Raw genomic sequence first — 16,237 nt, 5'->3', positions numbered from 1 at the left:
AGCGGTGAGGCCCCACGCCCTGCCGTGAGCCCCTACATAGGGCCCTGTGGGAGGCAGGGAGTGTGGGCTCCTGGCGAGGCCTGCCATGCTGCCCTGCTGCTCTTTGTTTTCAGGGCCTTCGAGACCCAGATGACACGCCTAGAGGCTGAGTTCGTGCGGCGGGAGGCACCCCCGTCCTACGGGCAGCTCATAGCACAGGGCCTCATCCCACCTGTGGAGGACTTTCCCGTCTACAGTGCATCCCAGGTGAGCGCCAGAGAGCATGCGACCCCACAGGCCCCGGGCTCCCGGCTGGACCTCCGAGAATGCCTGAGATGGGGATCTTGAGGGGCAGGTTGGACAGCATGCGGCCAGGTTGGACAGCATGCAGCCAGGCTGGTCCAGGGGTCAGGGGAGGCAGGAGGTGAGGCCTGGGCAGGTTGAGACGGGGGGCGGGGAGTGGGGTGGGCCACAGCTAGATGAAGGGGAGAAGTTGGTCTCTTGGGGTCTTGAGTCCTTTGGGGGTCGCGCTGACCTCTGCCCCCTCAGCCGCTGCCCCATCCTCCAGGCCTCTGTGCTACAGAACCTTCGAACGGCCATGCGGCGACAGATGCGCCGGCACGCCTCCCGCCGAGGGCCCTCCCGCCGCCGCCTCGGCCGCCTCTGGAACCGGCTCTTTCACCGGCCTCGGGCTCCACGGGGACAGATCCCACTGCTGACTGCTACCCGCACCTCACAGACAGTGCTGGGCGATGGGCTCCTCCAGCCTGCACCAGGGGCCGCTCCAGACCCCCAGGCACCCCTTACAGACACAGGCAGCTCTGGGGCAGCTGGAGATGTGCCCCCCAGTGCTCCTGGCCATGTGCCAGAGGTGGGGCCCTCTGTGCCGCCCCCCTCAGGCCTGCGGGACCCGGAGTGCAGGCCTGTGGACAAGGACAGAAAGGCCTGCAGGGACCCTCTGGTGGATAGCCTAGCCCCTGTGAACACGCCTTGGGAGCCCTGCTTGGCCCCAGATGCTCACCCCCCAGCTCCCACTGCCAGCAGCACCCTAGGTTCCCACCCAGCAGAGCCACTGGGTGTCTGCAGGAGCCCCCAGGCCCCCTGCTCCCCAACGTTGGAGGCCAGTGACGACGAGGCCCTGCTGGTCTGCTGACCCACCGGATGCTCTGGTGACTGCCACAGCCCCGCTTTGTAACCAGGGAATACACAGTCGTTTCTACCCTGCCTCCGTGTACTTCTTTCTTACAGAGAGCCCCCCTCAAGCCCAGCCAGCTTGCTGAGTCAGCATCTCCCACCCCAGTGGGTGAGGTGGGCGAGGCTGTGGAGGGCCTCAGCAGGGGAGGAGAGTGGAGTGATGAGTGCCTCTGTGGGGCCCTGATATCCGCACAGGCACCAAAGGTCTCACCTCAATCTCCCCCTCTCCATTCTGGGAACCCATTTCCAGAGAAACAGGAGGGCCAGGGCAGGGCTCTCTGGGGGTGTTGTCTGTGGCTTCTCACTTCACTCACCCTGACGGGTGCCAGAGCTGTGCCCGGACTGAACAGGGCCGTGGGCACGTTGGACCTAGTCCATGGCCAGCTCTCTGTCTACACTGAGCTCTCCTCCATCTTCCCAGCAGGCCCCAGAGGAACTGGGCTAGGAGGCTTCTGCCCTCATCCTTATGCCTGTGGTGTCAGCATGGCCTGGCCAGGCTGATGACATTTGCTCTTTGCCTTTTAGCTGAGGGGGTCAATATCCTGGGCACTAGGACAGGGCTGAGATTGTGGGCACAAGTTAGAGGAAGCCCATGGGTCTCTTGCAGGCCCTGAGACCCTGGGAGAATCTGCTCAATGCTTTCTTAGGGGACAGAGGCCCAGGCACAAACTGACAGTGGCCAAATCCATCCTATCCTGTCTCAGAGCCTCAGTTTCCCTATCTGTAAACTAGGGGCTGTGAGCTCTGAAGTCCTGACATTTTATGGGGATTTTTGGGAAGAAAGACAGTTCTGGAGGAAATCTCTGGACTTTCTGGGGTTGGGGGTTTGCGGGGGGAGCTGAGCCTTGGGCTGGCATTCCTATGCCTGGGGAGGGGCACACCAACCACTTCTCAATCTTCAATGTCCCTTTGGGGTAGGAGTGGCTCTGGACCCAACGTGCCAGCCCCAGAGCAGGAGTGCCTAGCTCAAGCGGCAGAATCCTCAGTGCCAAGGGCGTTCTCCAGAGGCTACTGGGCACCTTCCCCCACTAGCTCCACGGGTGCCCCCAAGTTATGCCCCCTGGGTCTCACCTGAGACAAGTGCACCGCAAGCCCTGTTTTACTCATAGATCTTTTCAGGAAAAGTTAGAAGGGCAGTGCTGGCAGGGAACCCAGTCCACATCTTAGGGCTTCCTTATCACAGGCCTCTAAGAATGGGATCTCTTTTTCCAAGAAAAAAAAAACCCTTTTTTTTTTTTTTTTTTTTTTTTGCAAAACGCCTCCTCAATAAACAACATGTAAACAGAAATAGCTGCTTCAGGCTCCACGAATATCTCATTGTGTCTTCAAGGGCTTGTCTGTTGGGGGCAGTGGGGAGGGCTGGCAGGGGCCGTTTTCCTCCTCCTCGGGGGCATCCTGGGGGTAGACCACGAAACACAGCTCCTGGCCCCAGCGTGTCATTGACTCTAAGGACAGACGGACAGACAGATGGACCTGGGGTTCTGACTCTATGGACGGGGGTCCTTGGGGAGCTGTTCCCTCTGAGGCGGGTCCCAGACACTTGGGCCAGATCGTGGGAAGACGGCGGTGGTTGGGCCCTGTGTTGCCAGCACTGCTGCTGGGAGACCCTGCTCTAGGGTGAGTGCCCAAGAGGGTCCCGTCCTCGGCCTCGGCCCCTGGGGGCAGGTGGGGGGGCTGCCTGGCTCACCGGTGAGTCTGTGCACACACTTTGGTTTGCTTCTCCAGAACACTCCCAGGAAGAAGATGGGCACCCCGGTGAGAATGATGATGACACCAACCCCACACACCATGGGCTCCGAGATGAAGCTGAAGACCAGCAAGAACGCCCAGAAGACCAAGTATGTGGCGGGGACGAGGAGGTTCACCTGGGAGAGTGAGCGGAGCACCAGTGGCTCAGGACCCCGGGTCTCCTGCCCCACTGCCCTGGGGGCCACGCCTTCCACCCTTGCCCGGGAGCAGAAGCCCAACGTGCGAGAATCCCATTCGTGGCCAGATGGTTGAGGATTTGTCAGTGTTAGCAGCTCTAAGCACCACATGGCGACTGCATGTGGGCCCGTGGCTTATACCTGGCTGAAGGTCAGTTATTTTTTGGTGTGTCACATTTCTGGCACTAGACACTTCTCCAGCTCAAGGATTTATATGCAAATGGGAAGACTTGTAGTTTGGTTTGGGGTCTTCTGTTTTTGTGTAGGCTCTTCTGTTTTTGTGGAATTCTGTGCAACTCGTGAGCAAGTGTCTTAGTCTTTTTCCTGTTTGTAAACCGAGTATTCGAAGCGCCCACCTCAGGGGTTGTTATGAGGGCCGACTAGGTCAGTGCACGCAGAGCCCTGACTAGGCCCAGCACATGGCAAAAGCTGGGATCCCCATTGCTGTCGTCACCTCCCCTGGTGCCCAAATGGGTGAAGCTCTGACAGTTTCCGGGACGTCCTCCCCCAGGCCTCACCTTGATGGGCCTGTGGAGTGCCGGCCGCCTCCAGCGCAGCACGAGCAGGCCCAGGATGGTGATGCCATAGCAGAGGTAGTTGATGAAGGACACGTAGTTGATGAGTGTGTACGTGTCTCCCACAAGCATGATGACCGCCGTGGCCCCGCACTGGGAGAGGACTGGGCTGAGGGCTGGCCTTCCACCTGCCTCCGGTCAGCCCTGCCGGCTCAGGCCGGGAGGTTGCTGAGCCCTGGCCCTGCCCACTCCCACTGTGGGCGGCCCTCCAGGACCAGGGCTCGTCCCTGCCATTACCCACATTGCTGGGTAGCTCAGCTCCCCACCCTGCCAGCCAGGGTCCCCCAACTTACACAGACAAGGAGGGCAGGGATAGGGGTGCAGCGTCTGACGTGGATCATGGCCAACAGGCTGGGCAGGTGCCCTTCTCGGGCTCCGGAGAAGCACAGCCTGCAGGGTGAGGACAGAGGTCGGTGGGGGCTGCGAGTGGGGCCTTGGGCCTCCCCACAGCCAGATCACGGACCTCAGCTCTAGACCTGACGTGCATCTTGAGCTGCTGCCTCTGACCCCTGCTCCAAGCCCCAACAGCCCCACTGGACAGTTCTGCCCCTCGTCGAGCCCATCTCCCTCTTGCTTTCTGTTCCTCAGAGTTGGGATCAGACATCCGTACTGGGGAGTTCATCGTCCCAGCTTGAGGCAGGCCCCACTTGGCAGGATTTCTCTTCCTCTGGCCCCCTGCACTGCTTACATGCCAGGGCGCCTGCCTGGCCTCACCTGGACCCCCCTCTCCCCAGTCCAGTCACCTGGAGGAGGTGAACAGGTAGCCATTGATCCCTCCGAAAGTGGATAGTGCCACGGAGACGGGCATGACCCAAGAAAAGTAGCCCAGCAGCTTCTCTCCAAAGGTCTGAGCGGGCACAGAAGAGAAGCAATGCATAAGGCTGGGTGGGGGCTGGGCGGGGCTGGGGGGTCGAGCAGGGCCGCACTCACCACGGCCACCGCGTTAGAGGCCAGCAGCTCCTGCGGGGACATGGCAGTGAAGTAGGCGATGTTGGTGAAGGTGTACACAAAAGTCACCAGTGGGATGGAGATGAAGATGGCGCGAGGTAGGTTCCTGGGGGCGATGGTGGAGTGTATCAGTGTCAGCCCTCTGGGGGCCGGGAGCGGGGCCCGGGGGGGAGGAGGAGGGCCAGGGGACCCCGCAACGGGAGCAGCTTTGAGTTTCCTTCTCCTGCATCTGCTGGGGGGCCTTGGGACAGGGAAGGGGGCAGCAGTACTGTCTGTTTACCCCCGCCCCCACCCCAGCCTGGGCATAGGCTGGTAGGAGGAAGGGCGTCTGGAGGAGAGGACACGTTATACTCTCAGGGGTGGGTCTAACGTCTGCACATAAAGACAAAATTGCATACAGCCAAAATCAGCCTTGAAAAGTCCCAAGTGCCTTGAGAGCCCAGTCCATAGACCTAGGGTGCCCCTGGGACTCCCCATCAGCCCCAGCCCCAGCTGCAGCTGCTCACTCTCAGAGTCCCTGGCTGAGCTCAGATGGAGCCACTGGCTTCATTTGCAGGGACCATGTTGTGTGCACATGTATAATTTTTGGCCGAATGCAAATACTTGGATCCATTTACAGTAGAACAATGATACCCAGTGTTTCTGAGGCCCAGCAAGGGACTGTGACTTGCCCACAGCCATATAGAATAGGGCCAGGCTGGAACACAAGCATCCTGGCTGTCTTTCCGGAACCATTCCTGTGGGGTAGCGGTGTGGTCAGGCGGATGACCGGACTGAGGCACAGGTGACAGTGGGTCTGTGCAGGAAGGCTGCCTTTCCAGGGCCTGGCCAGGTGCCCCACTCACTTTCGAGGGTCAACCAGCTCCTCAGTGACATAGTTGAGGAAGTTCCAGCCACTGAAGGCAAAGGAACCCTGGAGGAAGGCCAGGGCCAGGTGACCCACGGAGGGCGTCATCCAGAAGTCGAAGGCATTGCTGGGCCGAAGCTCCTCGAAGTGTCCTGGGGGCCCAGAGGTCAAGGCTCAGCATCGTCTCCCCAGCCCTGGACACAGCCCCACCCCGGCCCTACCTTGGAAGATCTGGACAAAGCCCATGCCAATGATGAGTGACAGGGCTAGCAGCTTCCCGCCAGTGAAGACATCCTGGATGCGCGTGGCCCAGCGCACGCTGGAGCTGTTCACCCACGTCAGAAGCACTGGGGAGGAAAAGTGAGCAGGCGGGTGGGGCCTGAGGCTGAGCACCCCACGGTAGGCCACAGCCAAGTCCAGCCTGAGCTGCGGGAGGACGGCATCCCCTGCAGCAATCAGACTGCAAGAATCTCCTCCTCGAGGATGACCTCTCAGGAGCTGGCAGAAATTCACGTCCCCCAGCCCTCCCATGCGGGGCCCGGAGCAGAGGCCCAGCCCGGCCCCATGGTGGGCACTCACGCAGGCAGGCCATGGAGAGCACGCGTGAGGCTGTGGCCGGGGGGATGCAGTTGGGGAACACGGGCTGCAGTACGTAGTTGGAGAAGGTCATGGAGATGACGGCCAGGCTGGTGGGGTACATGATGAGGACGGCGCTCCAGAGCAGCAAGAATCTGGAACGAGTGAGGGCCCGAGTGGCACAGGTGTCCCATTGCCCTCTGGCCAAGGCGTGTGGGCCCTGGAACCCAAAGGCAGGCGCCGGTGCTGGAGGCCAGCTTCGGTCCAGGCATGCATGGCCGACCTTTGTCTAGGCTCTGCTCTATTTATGGACGGTTTTGACAGAGTTGGTGTTCAGCGAAGTGCTGCCCTCGGGCAGGCTGGCTCCTGCACTGGGCGGGCTATCCTGGGACCTGCGGTCATAGCTCCAGCCCCCGCACTCAGCAGAGCCCTGTGACTGCAAACGGCCGGCCGAGCTCTAATCCCGAGGGACTGGACCTTGCAGAGAGCCCTGGCGGAGGCTGGGGAGTAATTTATGTTCCTTCAGCCCATATCTCGCCTCTGCAGGGTGCCCGTGTAGGTCGTGAGGCCTGACCTGTTGCTGGGGGCTCAGCCTGCTCCTGGGGGAGGGCCTCTCCGTGGGGGTGGTTTGAGCCCCCAGTCCAGCCCTCCAGGGTTGGGACTGCTTCATCCAGGGACACCATGGACCTCTGGGGCTTCCTTTTGGTTCTGACCTTTGCTCTGTAGCTCTGTTTTCTACTCCCTGCTTTGTACCCCACCTCCCATGGCCCTCCTCCCTGCTGGGTGCTCCCCTCTGCCCACCCTTGATGCTGGGTGCCTCCTGGCTGGGTAAGGAGGTAGGGTCTTGGACTCTCTTCTTCCTCCCATCTTCTCAGCTGCACAGCATGTTTCTTCTGCTTTCTTGGGTCCTAAGCCCTTTGAAGACCTTATGCCGGAGGAGCGCACCCATGGATACACCCGCACCCTGCCGGAGCACCATCCACAGCTGCCTCATTAAAGGCACCTGACCCAAACTTCATGTACTTCAACCTAGACTTCTTCTCTGAGCTCCAGAGCCCCCACACAACCTGACCGAGCATCTCCCTAGATGTGCCACAGACCCCACCAATGTGGCAAGCCCCATCCCAGAGCCTCCTCCTCCCCAGCCCCGGAACTGCCATCTATGGAGTCTCTCCAGTGGAAAGCAGGTGCCACGCCAGCTGCACCCACCTCTCCCACATGCTGCACTGGCTACCACATCCTCTTGATTCAGGCTCCTAAAGGATTCTAGAATCTTCCTGTATCTTTGTCGAGGCCCTCAGCAGGCTCGGCTAGATGACTGCAATAGCTTTGAGTCCCCTCCACCCGCAGGCTGCCCTACCCGCTCCAAGTCCCATTGCCTGTTGTGGATATGACCAGCTGGCCCAAGCTACCACCATCTGTACGTGCTCCCCCTCCTCACTGCGTGGCAGAGAAAATGCCAGATTTTCTCCAAGCCTTGGCACAAATCTGGTTTTTCCTGGGAGCCTTCCCTAGGTGGTTGGCACCTCGTTCTCTTGGCTGCTGGGCTGCTGCCTCTCACACACACCCCTGAAGCTGGGATACTCCAGATATTACTCACGTGCGAGGGGCACTTTCCCTTCTGCACTGTGAGTAATGTGAGGGTGGGGACGCGTCTTTTTATCACAGCATCCCTGGCCCTCAGCACACAGTAGGTGCTCAGCTAATGTTCACTGGTGAAAAAAGGCATGTTGGGGAGCTATTTAAAGACAAGCTCTTGCAGAGTGTTGATAGGAATAGCGTGTCCCCCCTACCACCGCTCATGGGCTTTCTGAAATCAAAGCCATCCTTGCTCAGATGCTGGCATTATCTAGAGATTTCAGATAAGAACCTCCCCACCCAGGAGCACGGGATGAGGCTTAGACACAGAATTATTTAAAAGGAAACACAGAGAAGTCAAGTTGGCGAGCTGGAGTGTCCAGCTGGATTGGGGTGAGCATTGGAAGGCGGCCCAATGCCCCTACCCGCTTCCCTCCATCCACCCCCATGACCTCCCTGTGATGTGAGAAATAAGAGGAAACCCAGGTCCAGGCCCAACTGGCCCTTCTTGGAGAGGTATCGCACCCCACCCCGAGTCGGCGCATCAACTCACCCAGCTAGGCCCCCGAAGATCTCGGTGACATAGGCATAGTCCCCACCAGACTTGGGGATGGCGACTCCCAGCTCCGCGTAGCAGAGGGAGCCCAGGGCAGTGATGCCCCCGCCCAGGACCCAGACGAAGAGGGCCAGTCCCACGGAACCTGAGTGCTCCAGGACCCCCTTGGGGGAGATGAAGATGCCGGAGCCGATGATGTTCCCTGCAGGGGGAGATGGGGAGGCACCAGCTTTCTTTGTGGGGCTCCAGATACTGCCGTGAGGAAGGGAGCCGAGGCTGCTCCCTAGAGGAAGAGGGCTCCTCAAATCCTGCCAGTCCCACTCTGGGCTCATCATCTTCCTTCCCTAGTTCCTGGCATGGAGAGTGGCACCTCATCCATTCAGCCAAGCTTCTCTGCCAGAGATGGGACTTGTTCCAAGTTCCCTCCCTCCCTCCACCCCTCCCCCTGCTTACTCCCACAAGGCGGGCAACCACAGGAGATGGGGCTCAGTCACATGAGTGATGGCAGAGTGGTGGCGACTCCTGTGCATCCCCACAGGGCCCAGGCTCTGCCCCTTGCCCCTGGCCGAGGCCTCTAGTCTTCTTAACTTCTAGCCACCTGTCCTTCCAACTTGCTGGCCAGAGCTGACTGCCTAAAGCAAGACCTTGACCATGACACTCATATGCCACTTTCCTATTGGCTAAAGTCCAAACTGATAGAGTAGCTCAGAAAGTAGCACCTCCTCCATGAAGCCCTCCTTGACCGTGCTAGTTTGGGCTCCTATCCCAATTCACATCCTTGTGGTTCCCCAGACCCTGCCCTGTGCTTTATTTCTTCATCTTCCATCTCCCTTTTCTCTATCAAGGATCCCCTCTGCCTGCTTCCTGGGCTCCTCCCAGACCTAGAACTCAGATTATGGACACAGATGCTGAAGAGACCTTGTTTTCTGGCACTGTGAAAATGTTTCGGGTCTTGGGCAAGGGCCAATGGGGTGACAGAGAGGAATTGGTGTGCAATTTCAGGGCTGGGGGTTGGTCAGCAGTCATCATGCAAGGAACCGAATGGGCAGAGGAAGGCTGGTAGAGACTGCTGGCCCAGCCTGGGGTCTGCACACGACTGCCTCTCCCCTTGGGACAGCCCGCTGGTCGCAAACAGAAGTCAATGCTCTAATTCCAGGACTACAATGGGAAACCCGGCTGAGGCTCAGGAGGCCTGGGGACCTCTCCCTGCTCAGGTTGCATCTCGAGTCTTGTCTGTACAATGGGATTATTGTGAGGATTCAGTGAGATACCGTAAGAGAAGCCCTCAGCTTGTCCACAGCTGTATCCAGATGTACTTTGCGTCTTCATTTGTGTGTACTGTCTGCACCCTCACTTGCTTTAGCTCATCTCGGTCCCTTAGCACACAGTAGGTGCTCAATACGCATCTGTTGAGTAAACTAATGGAGGAATAAATGGCCTAATGCCCAAAGTGGCACCAATACCCTGACGTGAAGGACTGATTTCCTCATCTGTGAAGTGGGGGCAGCACTCTCCCCTTGGCCTGCCAGGAGGGGGAGTGTGAAGGGGAGCAGGGTGGGGGGCAGCTCAGGTGCAAGTGCAATCTGCTGTGCTCATGGAAGGTCTGTCCTGCCCCTCAGGCTGACTCTGAGTCTTGGGCGTTGGGTGGGGGGCGGCGGTGCTCCCTTGACTCACAGTGTCTAGGGGTGGAACAGTGGGAAATACTCAGAGGGCCAAGCCATGGTCTGCAGAGCAGGTTCCCAGGATGAGCAAGACTCTGAGCTCCCACTTAGCCGTGAGCTCCCTGCCAGTTAGGGCAAAGAGTGAGCTGCGTTCTGGGTTACCTAGGTCTCATCATCCTTGCAAATGAATCAGGTCAGGTCACTGGTGATTTGTACTAGGGCCTGCCCAAAGAACATAATCCCAGAATCCATAGACTACATGAATAAAAAAGCAACACTGCTGGGCCCTGGGGCTCAGCCTCTTAACAAGATGGCCCCCACCTGCCAGGGGTTTCGGGGAGAGTACACATCCATCGGGGCAGAGCTCCACCTGCCTGTTCCACCTGCCAGACCCACAGGCGAGTCTGGACGAGGACACAGCTGTGGCCGCCAATCTGCATGCATTCCTTGTCCACGGTGCTCCCCTCCGCCCCCACCCCCGGCCGACACAGATTTCCAGTCTGGACGGCCACAACGTCCCACTTGGTTTTCCAGTCACATCCCAGGAGCCCTAAATACATCCAGATAAGGACGAAAGAATTCCTGTCCCCCAGCCCCCAGAGGCAAGCTATGCCCTCAGCCTGCTTCCAAGGGGAGAGGGGCCACCACTCACACTCCCACAAGGGCTCAGGCCCTGGGTGGGCTGTTGGGTTTCTAAAGGGCCTTTGAGTTCACTCTACCCAGCAGCAGAGCCTCTGTTCTCAGGACCTGGTGGAGTGGGATTTGCCAAAAGCCAGTGAGGTTGGAAGCCAATGGGGGCTGGGTGGCCTTGGAAGGAGCTGGGTACCTTCGCGCTAGGGGTACCACCACTCTACACCGTTCGGCCTGGCAGGGCATCCTAGGCATTGCCCTCTGGGAAGCCATACCTGGGTCTGAAAGGAACACCTCACTAGCCTGTGCCCAGGAGCTGGAGACTCAGGTGCTGGGGGATAGGGCATCACTATTGTTTTGGATACAGGACCTCAGGCTACAGTGCAGGACTTCTCCCAATGTGGCTCAAAGGAATACATGTGCCAGCTTATTTCTCTGAGGTCCTTGGCCTCTCTTTCTGGGCCTGGGCAACTGTAGGTTTGTGCTAGAAGGTGACAGAAAACCCCGAATCCATTGGCTATTCTTGGCACCACACCACATAGGCTGGGTGGAGCTCTGCAAGGAGCAACAGGGGCTGTAGTCTTGGGTGAGTGGCAGAGGGCAAGAAGGGGGATGGAGGACACTGAGGACAGGGGTGGGAGCCTCCAGTGCTTGGATGATTAAGGAGCTGTGGGGCAGAGACCATGAAGAAGCTATAATGGGGTGCTGCAGGGGTGCCTGCCCAGCCCTCCTGGTGGTGGTAGGCACAGGCCTCCCTTTTCAGTCCTCACGTTCAGGCCCAGAAAAATCAGCTCTGCCTGATTCGGAGAACAGCAGTGGGTAAGCCCAGCCCCTGGGGCATCCTGCTCTGGAGGAAGAGGAGGAGGAGCAGGAACTAGGGAACATGGGATGAGCCTGGAGATACTGCCAAGTGCCCACTCAGGTGTCTGACCTATGGTAGGCTGGAGAAATTCAGATCATGAGGCCTCCACATTCCCATCCACTCAATGGGACAGCTGCTCTCTGGTCCCTGCAAGTCCTCGGTGGGGCTGGAGCTCCCAGACAGATGGGTGAAGATGTGAGTGCTCCAGCCAGGAGCCCCGCCCCCTCCCGCCCCTCTTCCCTCAGCCTGTGCTGGTGGTTTTTATCACATTAAGATGTTTGGCCTGATGGGGCTTACCGGGCTCTGTGGAGGAATGAAGAAAGGACCATTGTTCCCCAGGCTGCTGCAGTGCACGCTGACCTATTTTTGGGAGGCAGCGGCCATCGATGGAGGTCACAGAGGTGGACTTTGGAGGTCAAGGTGGTGGAAGGAGCCAGTTGCCCTTCGTGTGTGTGGGGGGAATGTGCAGTCTGACTCGGGGAGGGGATGGGGGTTCCTGTCAGGCTAGGCTGTTGGCATTGCCCTTCAGCCCTAGAAACACTTCCAGGAGTCAGCTGTGTGGCCTCAGGCCTGTGCTGCCCTTCTGGGCCTCAGTTTCCCTTTCTTCCAGGTAGGCCCATTGGGCTAGGGAGCAGCAAAGGGCTAGCCCAAACCTGACTTTGGCGAAGGCACTGCTGGGCAGGGTGGTCACGTCCTGCACGGGGTACAAGGAAACTGTCTGCTCAGGGACCCCTGTACCCCACTGTTCAGGTCTCTCCCTAGCTCACTAGCCTTCCAGAAACAACACTACCCCCAGGACTTTCCACCTTGCCCCTATGACCTGGACCCCACTGCCATGGTATCTGAGGATGGCCGGGAAGTGATTCCTTTATTTGCCACCCTGGGTGGATCGTGCACTCCCAGAGGGCAGGGTCTGTGCCATGGCCTGAGGAGACGAAAGGCCCAAGCCCCCAGAAGGACAAGGAACCCACAGGGCTAGGTTTATGTACGCCCGCCTTGCCTACCCCTGACTCAGCGAGCACGGTCGCACTGCTCTGCTAGGCCTGCTTAGGGGCCGGCAGCGGGCCACGCCATCTTCCTTTGCCCTGGGCAATGAGTCCCAGCACTTCTGCATTAGGATGGGATCTATGAGGCCTCTGGCCTCCCCATTCTCTGGAACATACAGGAGCTCCAAAAGAGCTCCAAATTCCCATTGGTCTCAAGCCCCTAGGCCATGGGCAGTGGCACTTCCTAGTTGAAAACTCCCAGATCTGGGTTCAAATCCCAGATCTCTCATGATGGGGGCTATGGACAAGGTACTTCATCCCTCTGAGCCTTCTTACCTGTAAAACGGGAAGAGGAGGCAGTGACGCAGGCATACTCCCTCCCGCCTGGCACATCAGAGGCCCTATGGATCTCACTATTGTCATATACCTTGGAGACCCAAGCCAACCTATCTGGCCTTTGGAGATCTACTCCTATGGGACCTCAACACCCTGGGTCAGCAGCAAGGGCTCTGCTTCGGGGGCCCTGCCAGCACCCTGGGTGAACCTGCACCTCCAAACACATGAGTGTCCTTATAGTAAGCACGGGTTGGGAACCCTTCCAGGGGGACAGAAGTGCCTGCTGAGGTCTTGACAGAACTCCAGGGAGGTGAGTGGAGATGTTTCCAGGACATGCCTGGAATTGCCAATTGGCCAGTGTGCACGTCCGGCCTAACCCACTTTCCTTTTGAGAGAGGGATGAGCAGAAGTGTGGGGCGCTCTCTGCCTGGCTTGCTCAGCCCAGCCTCGCCCATGCCCTGTCGCTAGGCTGAGTCTTGCCAGGTCCCTGATGAGCTCCATGTTGCTGCTTCCAGCGGTCAAGCCCCAGGCTGCATCGTACTTGCCTCATTTTCAGCATCTGGCAGGTTGGCCGCTATCTCCTAGGCAGTCTCCTGGCCCTCCTTCACCTGGCTGGCTGTTCCTTCTCAAACTCATCCGCTGGCCTCCTCTCATCTGTCCTGACCTCTAGGCAGCAGGTGCCCAGGACTCAGTCCTGGGTGGGGCCTCTTTCCTTTTCTTTCTACACTCTCTCCTTTGGAGACTTAATTCAGCACCCCAGCTTCTGCTAGCAAGTCTCAAATTTACATTCCCAGCACAGACCTCTCTGCTAATCTAAACCTGTATTTCCAACTGATTATTCAACAAATAGGCGTCTCATCTTTTACACGTTCAAGATGAGATTCTTGACTTTCACCCCTGCCTTTCCCTTGGACCTGCTCCTCTCACAGTCTTCTGGGATCAGTAAATGGCAAACCATGCTCCCAGCGGCTCAGGCCCAAACCCGATGTCGCTCTTGCTTCCTCTCTTTCTCCCACAGCTGGTGTCCTCACAAATCCTTTGTCATCGTAGATCTCTGGCTCTATCTTCCAAACACACCCGGAACTGAACTTCCTCTTAGCACCTCCACAGCTGCCACCCTGCTCTGAGACACTGTCATCTCTTACCCGGGTGACTCATCCTGACTGGGCTTCCTTCTTCTGCCCCCGATTCCCACAGCCTCTGCTCCATAGTCAGCCCCATCTCATCCCACACCATCCTTCTTCTGCTCAAAACCCTCCTGGGGCTCCCATCACACAAAGAAAACGGCAAAGTCCTTACTGGGGCCTGCAAGGCCCACACAAACCAGACCCCATCCCACTCCTGACTCATCTGCTACCTACAATTCCCCCTCCTGCCTTAGTTTTCATACTGTAGCACACTTATTACCCTGTTGGCTGAACATTCAGCTCGTTTATCTCGTTTCCTCTTTGACTCCCATGTCAACTCCAGGGGGACAGGGATATTACCTGTCTTGTTCCCTGTTGTGTCTCCAGCACCTAGAACAGTGCCCAGCGCTGTTCAGTACCTAATTGCTGAACAGATGAATGAGTGTGTCCAGCGCTGGCAGGCCCCGCTCTTGTAGCCGGAGTTGCCTTGGCTCCGAACGGCATCCCAAAGCACCCCTAGGGCACCTGACCCTGGGCTAGTGGCAGCCTCAGGTCCTCGGTTTCCTTCTCTGTAAATTGAGTGAGGCACAGACAAGCTCCTGTGTGATTTTATGCCTCTTCAGCATTCCGGTGAGGAGGGGCCAGGGTTCTAGAGAGGGCCAGCCTCTGAGCAGCCCAGCCGCTTCTGGTCCTGAAGACCACAGAGAGGGGTTTGGCCAAGGCTGGATGAGCAGGGACTGGCTCTAAGGAGATGGGCTTCGTGAAGCAGACCCCTGAGTCCCTGAGCATATTTGAGCCTGATCCACAAAGACCTACATGGGCTGGATACTCGAATCAAAGGGAGACAGTGGAGGGCAGAACGGCCCGGTCAGCAGACCCAGGGGTAACTACCACTCTGCTGGATCTGGGTATATCCTTTCCTTGGGTGTGGACTGAGAGAGGGAGCTGGCTGATGTCCCTGAGCCAGGATAAGACACCTTGTATGTACGGTCCTGGATGGGGGTGGGGGAATCAGGGGAGATTTCTGTCCGTTTGTTCACCCATCTATAGTGGAGTGGGGAGCTCAGTAAATCCTGGTTGGATGAGCTCCCAGCTCAATCTCAACCTTCCCCCATTAAAGACTCTGAATCTGGTTCCAGTTTTGCCCAGCACTAGAGCAGTATGAAGATGGGCTCTGGATTGGGAAGTGAATCCTCATCTGGTCCCAAATCCTGAATCCACTGCCTGCAACAGCGTGATTTAACTTTCAGCCTCAGTTTCTATGTCTGTAAAAATGGTATAAAAATTCCCATCTTGCAAGGTGGGCATGAGAACAAATGAGATAAAGGGAGAATATGTTTTTATAACGTAATAAAAGGTGATTTTCTGAATAGATGTCGGGCGTGGCAATGCACAGCCCTGCCCCAGCTGGCTTTTTTTTCATCCAGGGTGGCCTGTTCCCCTCCAGGTGTGCTTGCTGAGGCCATTAGGAGCTGTCCTAAACACATTTTAGGTGAAGTCTCATTCCAGCCCAAAGCCCTTTCATTTCATTCCCTTTCTGAAAGTCCCACTCTTCAGCCTGGGACAGGGCAGGGAGTACAGGGAAGAGAATTATAGGGTCTTCTGGGTGAGTCAATCTGGGAGGTTTGGAGATAGTAAGTTTAGTAGCTGGTAACAAATGAAAGATTATGGAGTAGGATATAAGGTCCTCAAAACTTTTAAAGCTAAAACATGACACCGTGCAGACATTTTTGATTTCGACCAGGTTTCCCAGGGCAGGAAGGTGGGGTAAGATGTGGGAGGTGGTGGCCCCAGAACAGTGAATAGGTCATAGGTGGGGGCCTTCAGGGCATCAGGTGGGGAGGGCAGCGCAGATCCTGACCCAGTCCACACCTGCCTCCTCCCTCATCACCTGTCACCTTCTGGTCTAGATCAATGCTCCCCGGGTCTCCTTCCCAGTCCAGCCTCTCGTCTGCTGTTTCCCTTCAAGGCTCCCCAAGCAGGGTTGTTGGACCACCACTGAGTGTCCTGGGCTGGGGTCAGGTCATCTGGGTTCTGCTCCTGAGTGGGCAGTCCTTGGCCAAATCACCCCTCACCCCTGGCTCCACTGTCAAGGTCTGGAGGCCAAGGAAACAGTGGACCTGGAACAGCAAGAAGGGACTGAAGGTGGGGAGCTGTAAGGGCAGAGCTGGGCCACATGGGGACATTCTCAGAGAGTCTGTAGGAGAAGAGCGTGATGGTGGAGCTAGCCTCCTTCACTCGCACCACCACCAGGGCCCTCATTTGTGGAGAGAGGAGCCAGCAGCTCTGTCTGACCTGAGGGGGAGGGGACGTGGGGAGGAGGCAGAGTAGGAACACCAATCAAGGATGTTGGGCTTGCCGAACCAGCTCAAGAAGAGCTATACCTCTCCCTGTACCTTCCTGGCACTGTAGTTGGCTCCAGACATGCCTCTTGGCCCATCCATGATGTGTGGACTT

General features: G+C 57.8%; 2 protein-coding genes across 2 annotated transcripts in view; one reads left to right on the top strand and one right to left on the bottom strand.

The window, feature by feature from the left end:
* Positions 1 to 1,203, top strand: part of LRP3 (LDL receptor related protein 3) — an 18,142-nt gene extending 16,939 nt beyond the window's left edge. Inside the window, exons 5-6 of the mRNA XM_011371902.2 lie at positions 10 to 246; positions 548 to 1,203. Of these exons, the coding sequence (XP_011370204.1) occupies positions 10 to 246; positions 548 to 1,132 (822 nt within the window). The 3' untranslated portion in view covers positions 1,133 to 1,203. The remainder of the gene's footprint in view (positions 1 to 9; positions 247 to 547) is intronic.
* Positions 1,204 to 2,257: 1,054 nt separating this feature from the next.
* SLC7A10 (solute carrier family 7 member 10) lies at positions 2,258 to 9,315 on the bottom strand. Its single transcript, XM_023537693.1, has 10 exons — positions 8,176 to 9,315; positions 6,048 to 6,199; positions 5,690 to 5,815; positions 5,467 to 5,620; positions 4,604 to 4,727; positions 4,417 to 4,520; positions 3,967 to 4,063; positions 3,617 to 3,766; positions 2,861 to 3,038; positions 2,258 to 2,618 (listed from the first exon to the last, which is right to left on the bottom strand). The coding sequence occupies exons 1-10, from the start codon at positions 8,511 to 8,513 to the stop codon at positions 2,488 to 2,490; spliced, it is 1,554 nt and encodes a 517-aa protein (XP_023393461.1). The 5' UTR covers positions 8,514 to 9,315; the 3' UTR covers positions 2,258 to 2,487.
* Between the last annotated feature and the right edge of the window lie 6,922 nt (positions 9,316 to 16,237).

Source organism: Pteropus vampyrus, unplaced genomic scaffold (assembly GCF_000151845.1).
Source record: "Pteropus vampyrus isolate Shadow unplaced genomic scaffold, Pvam_2.0 Scaffold196, whole genome shotgun sequence".
NCBI lineage: Eukaryota > Metazoa > Chordata > Mammalia > Chiroptera > Pteropodidae > Pteropus > Pteropus vampyrus.
The sequence above is the reverse complement of the archived record's forward strand: the minus strand, read 5'-3'. Positions and strand labels throughout refer to the sequence as shown.

Excerpts from the sequence above, each read along its gene's own strand:
- SLC7A10 (XM_023537693.1), bottom strand. The coding sequence starts at position 8,513 with ATGATGAGCCCAGAGTGGGACTGGCAGGATTTGAGGAGCCCTCTTCCT. Across the intron at positions 3,767-3,966 it reads TCCCTGCCCTCCTTGTCTGT|TGCGGGGCCACGGCGGTCAT; the intron begins GTAAGTTGGGGG and ends GTCCTCTCCCAG. Across the intron at positions 2,619-2,860 it reads GTGTGTGCACAGACTCACCG|AGTCAATGACACGCTGGGGC; the intron begins GTGAGCCAGGCA and ends GTCTGTCCTTAG.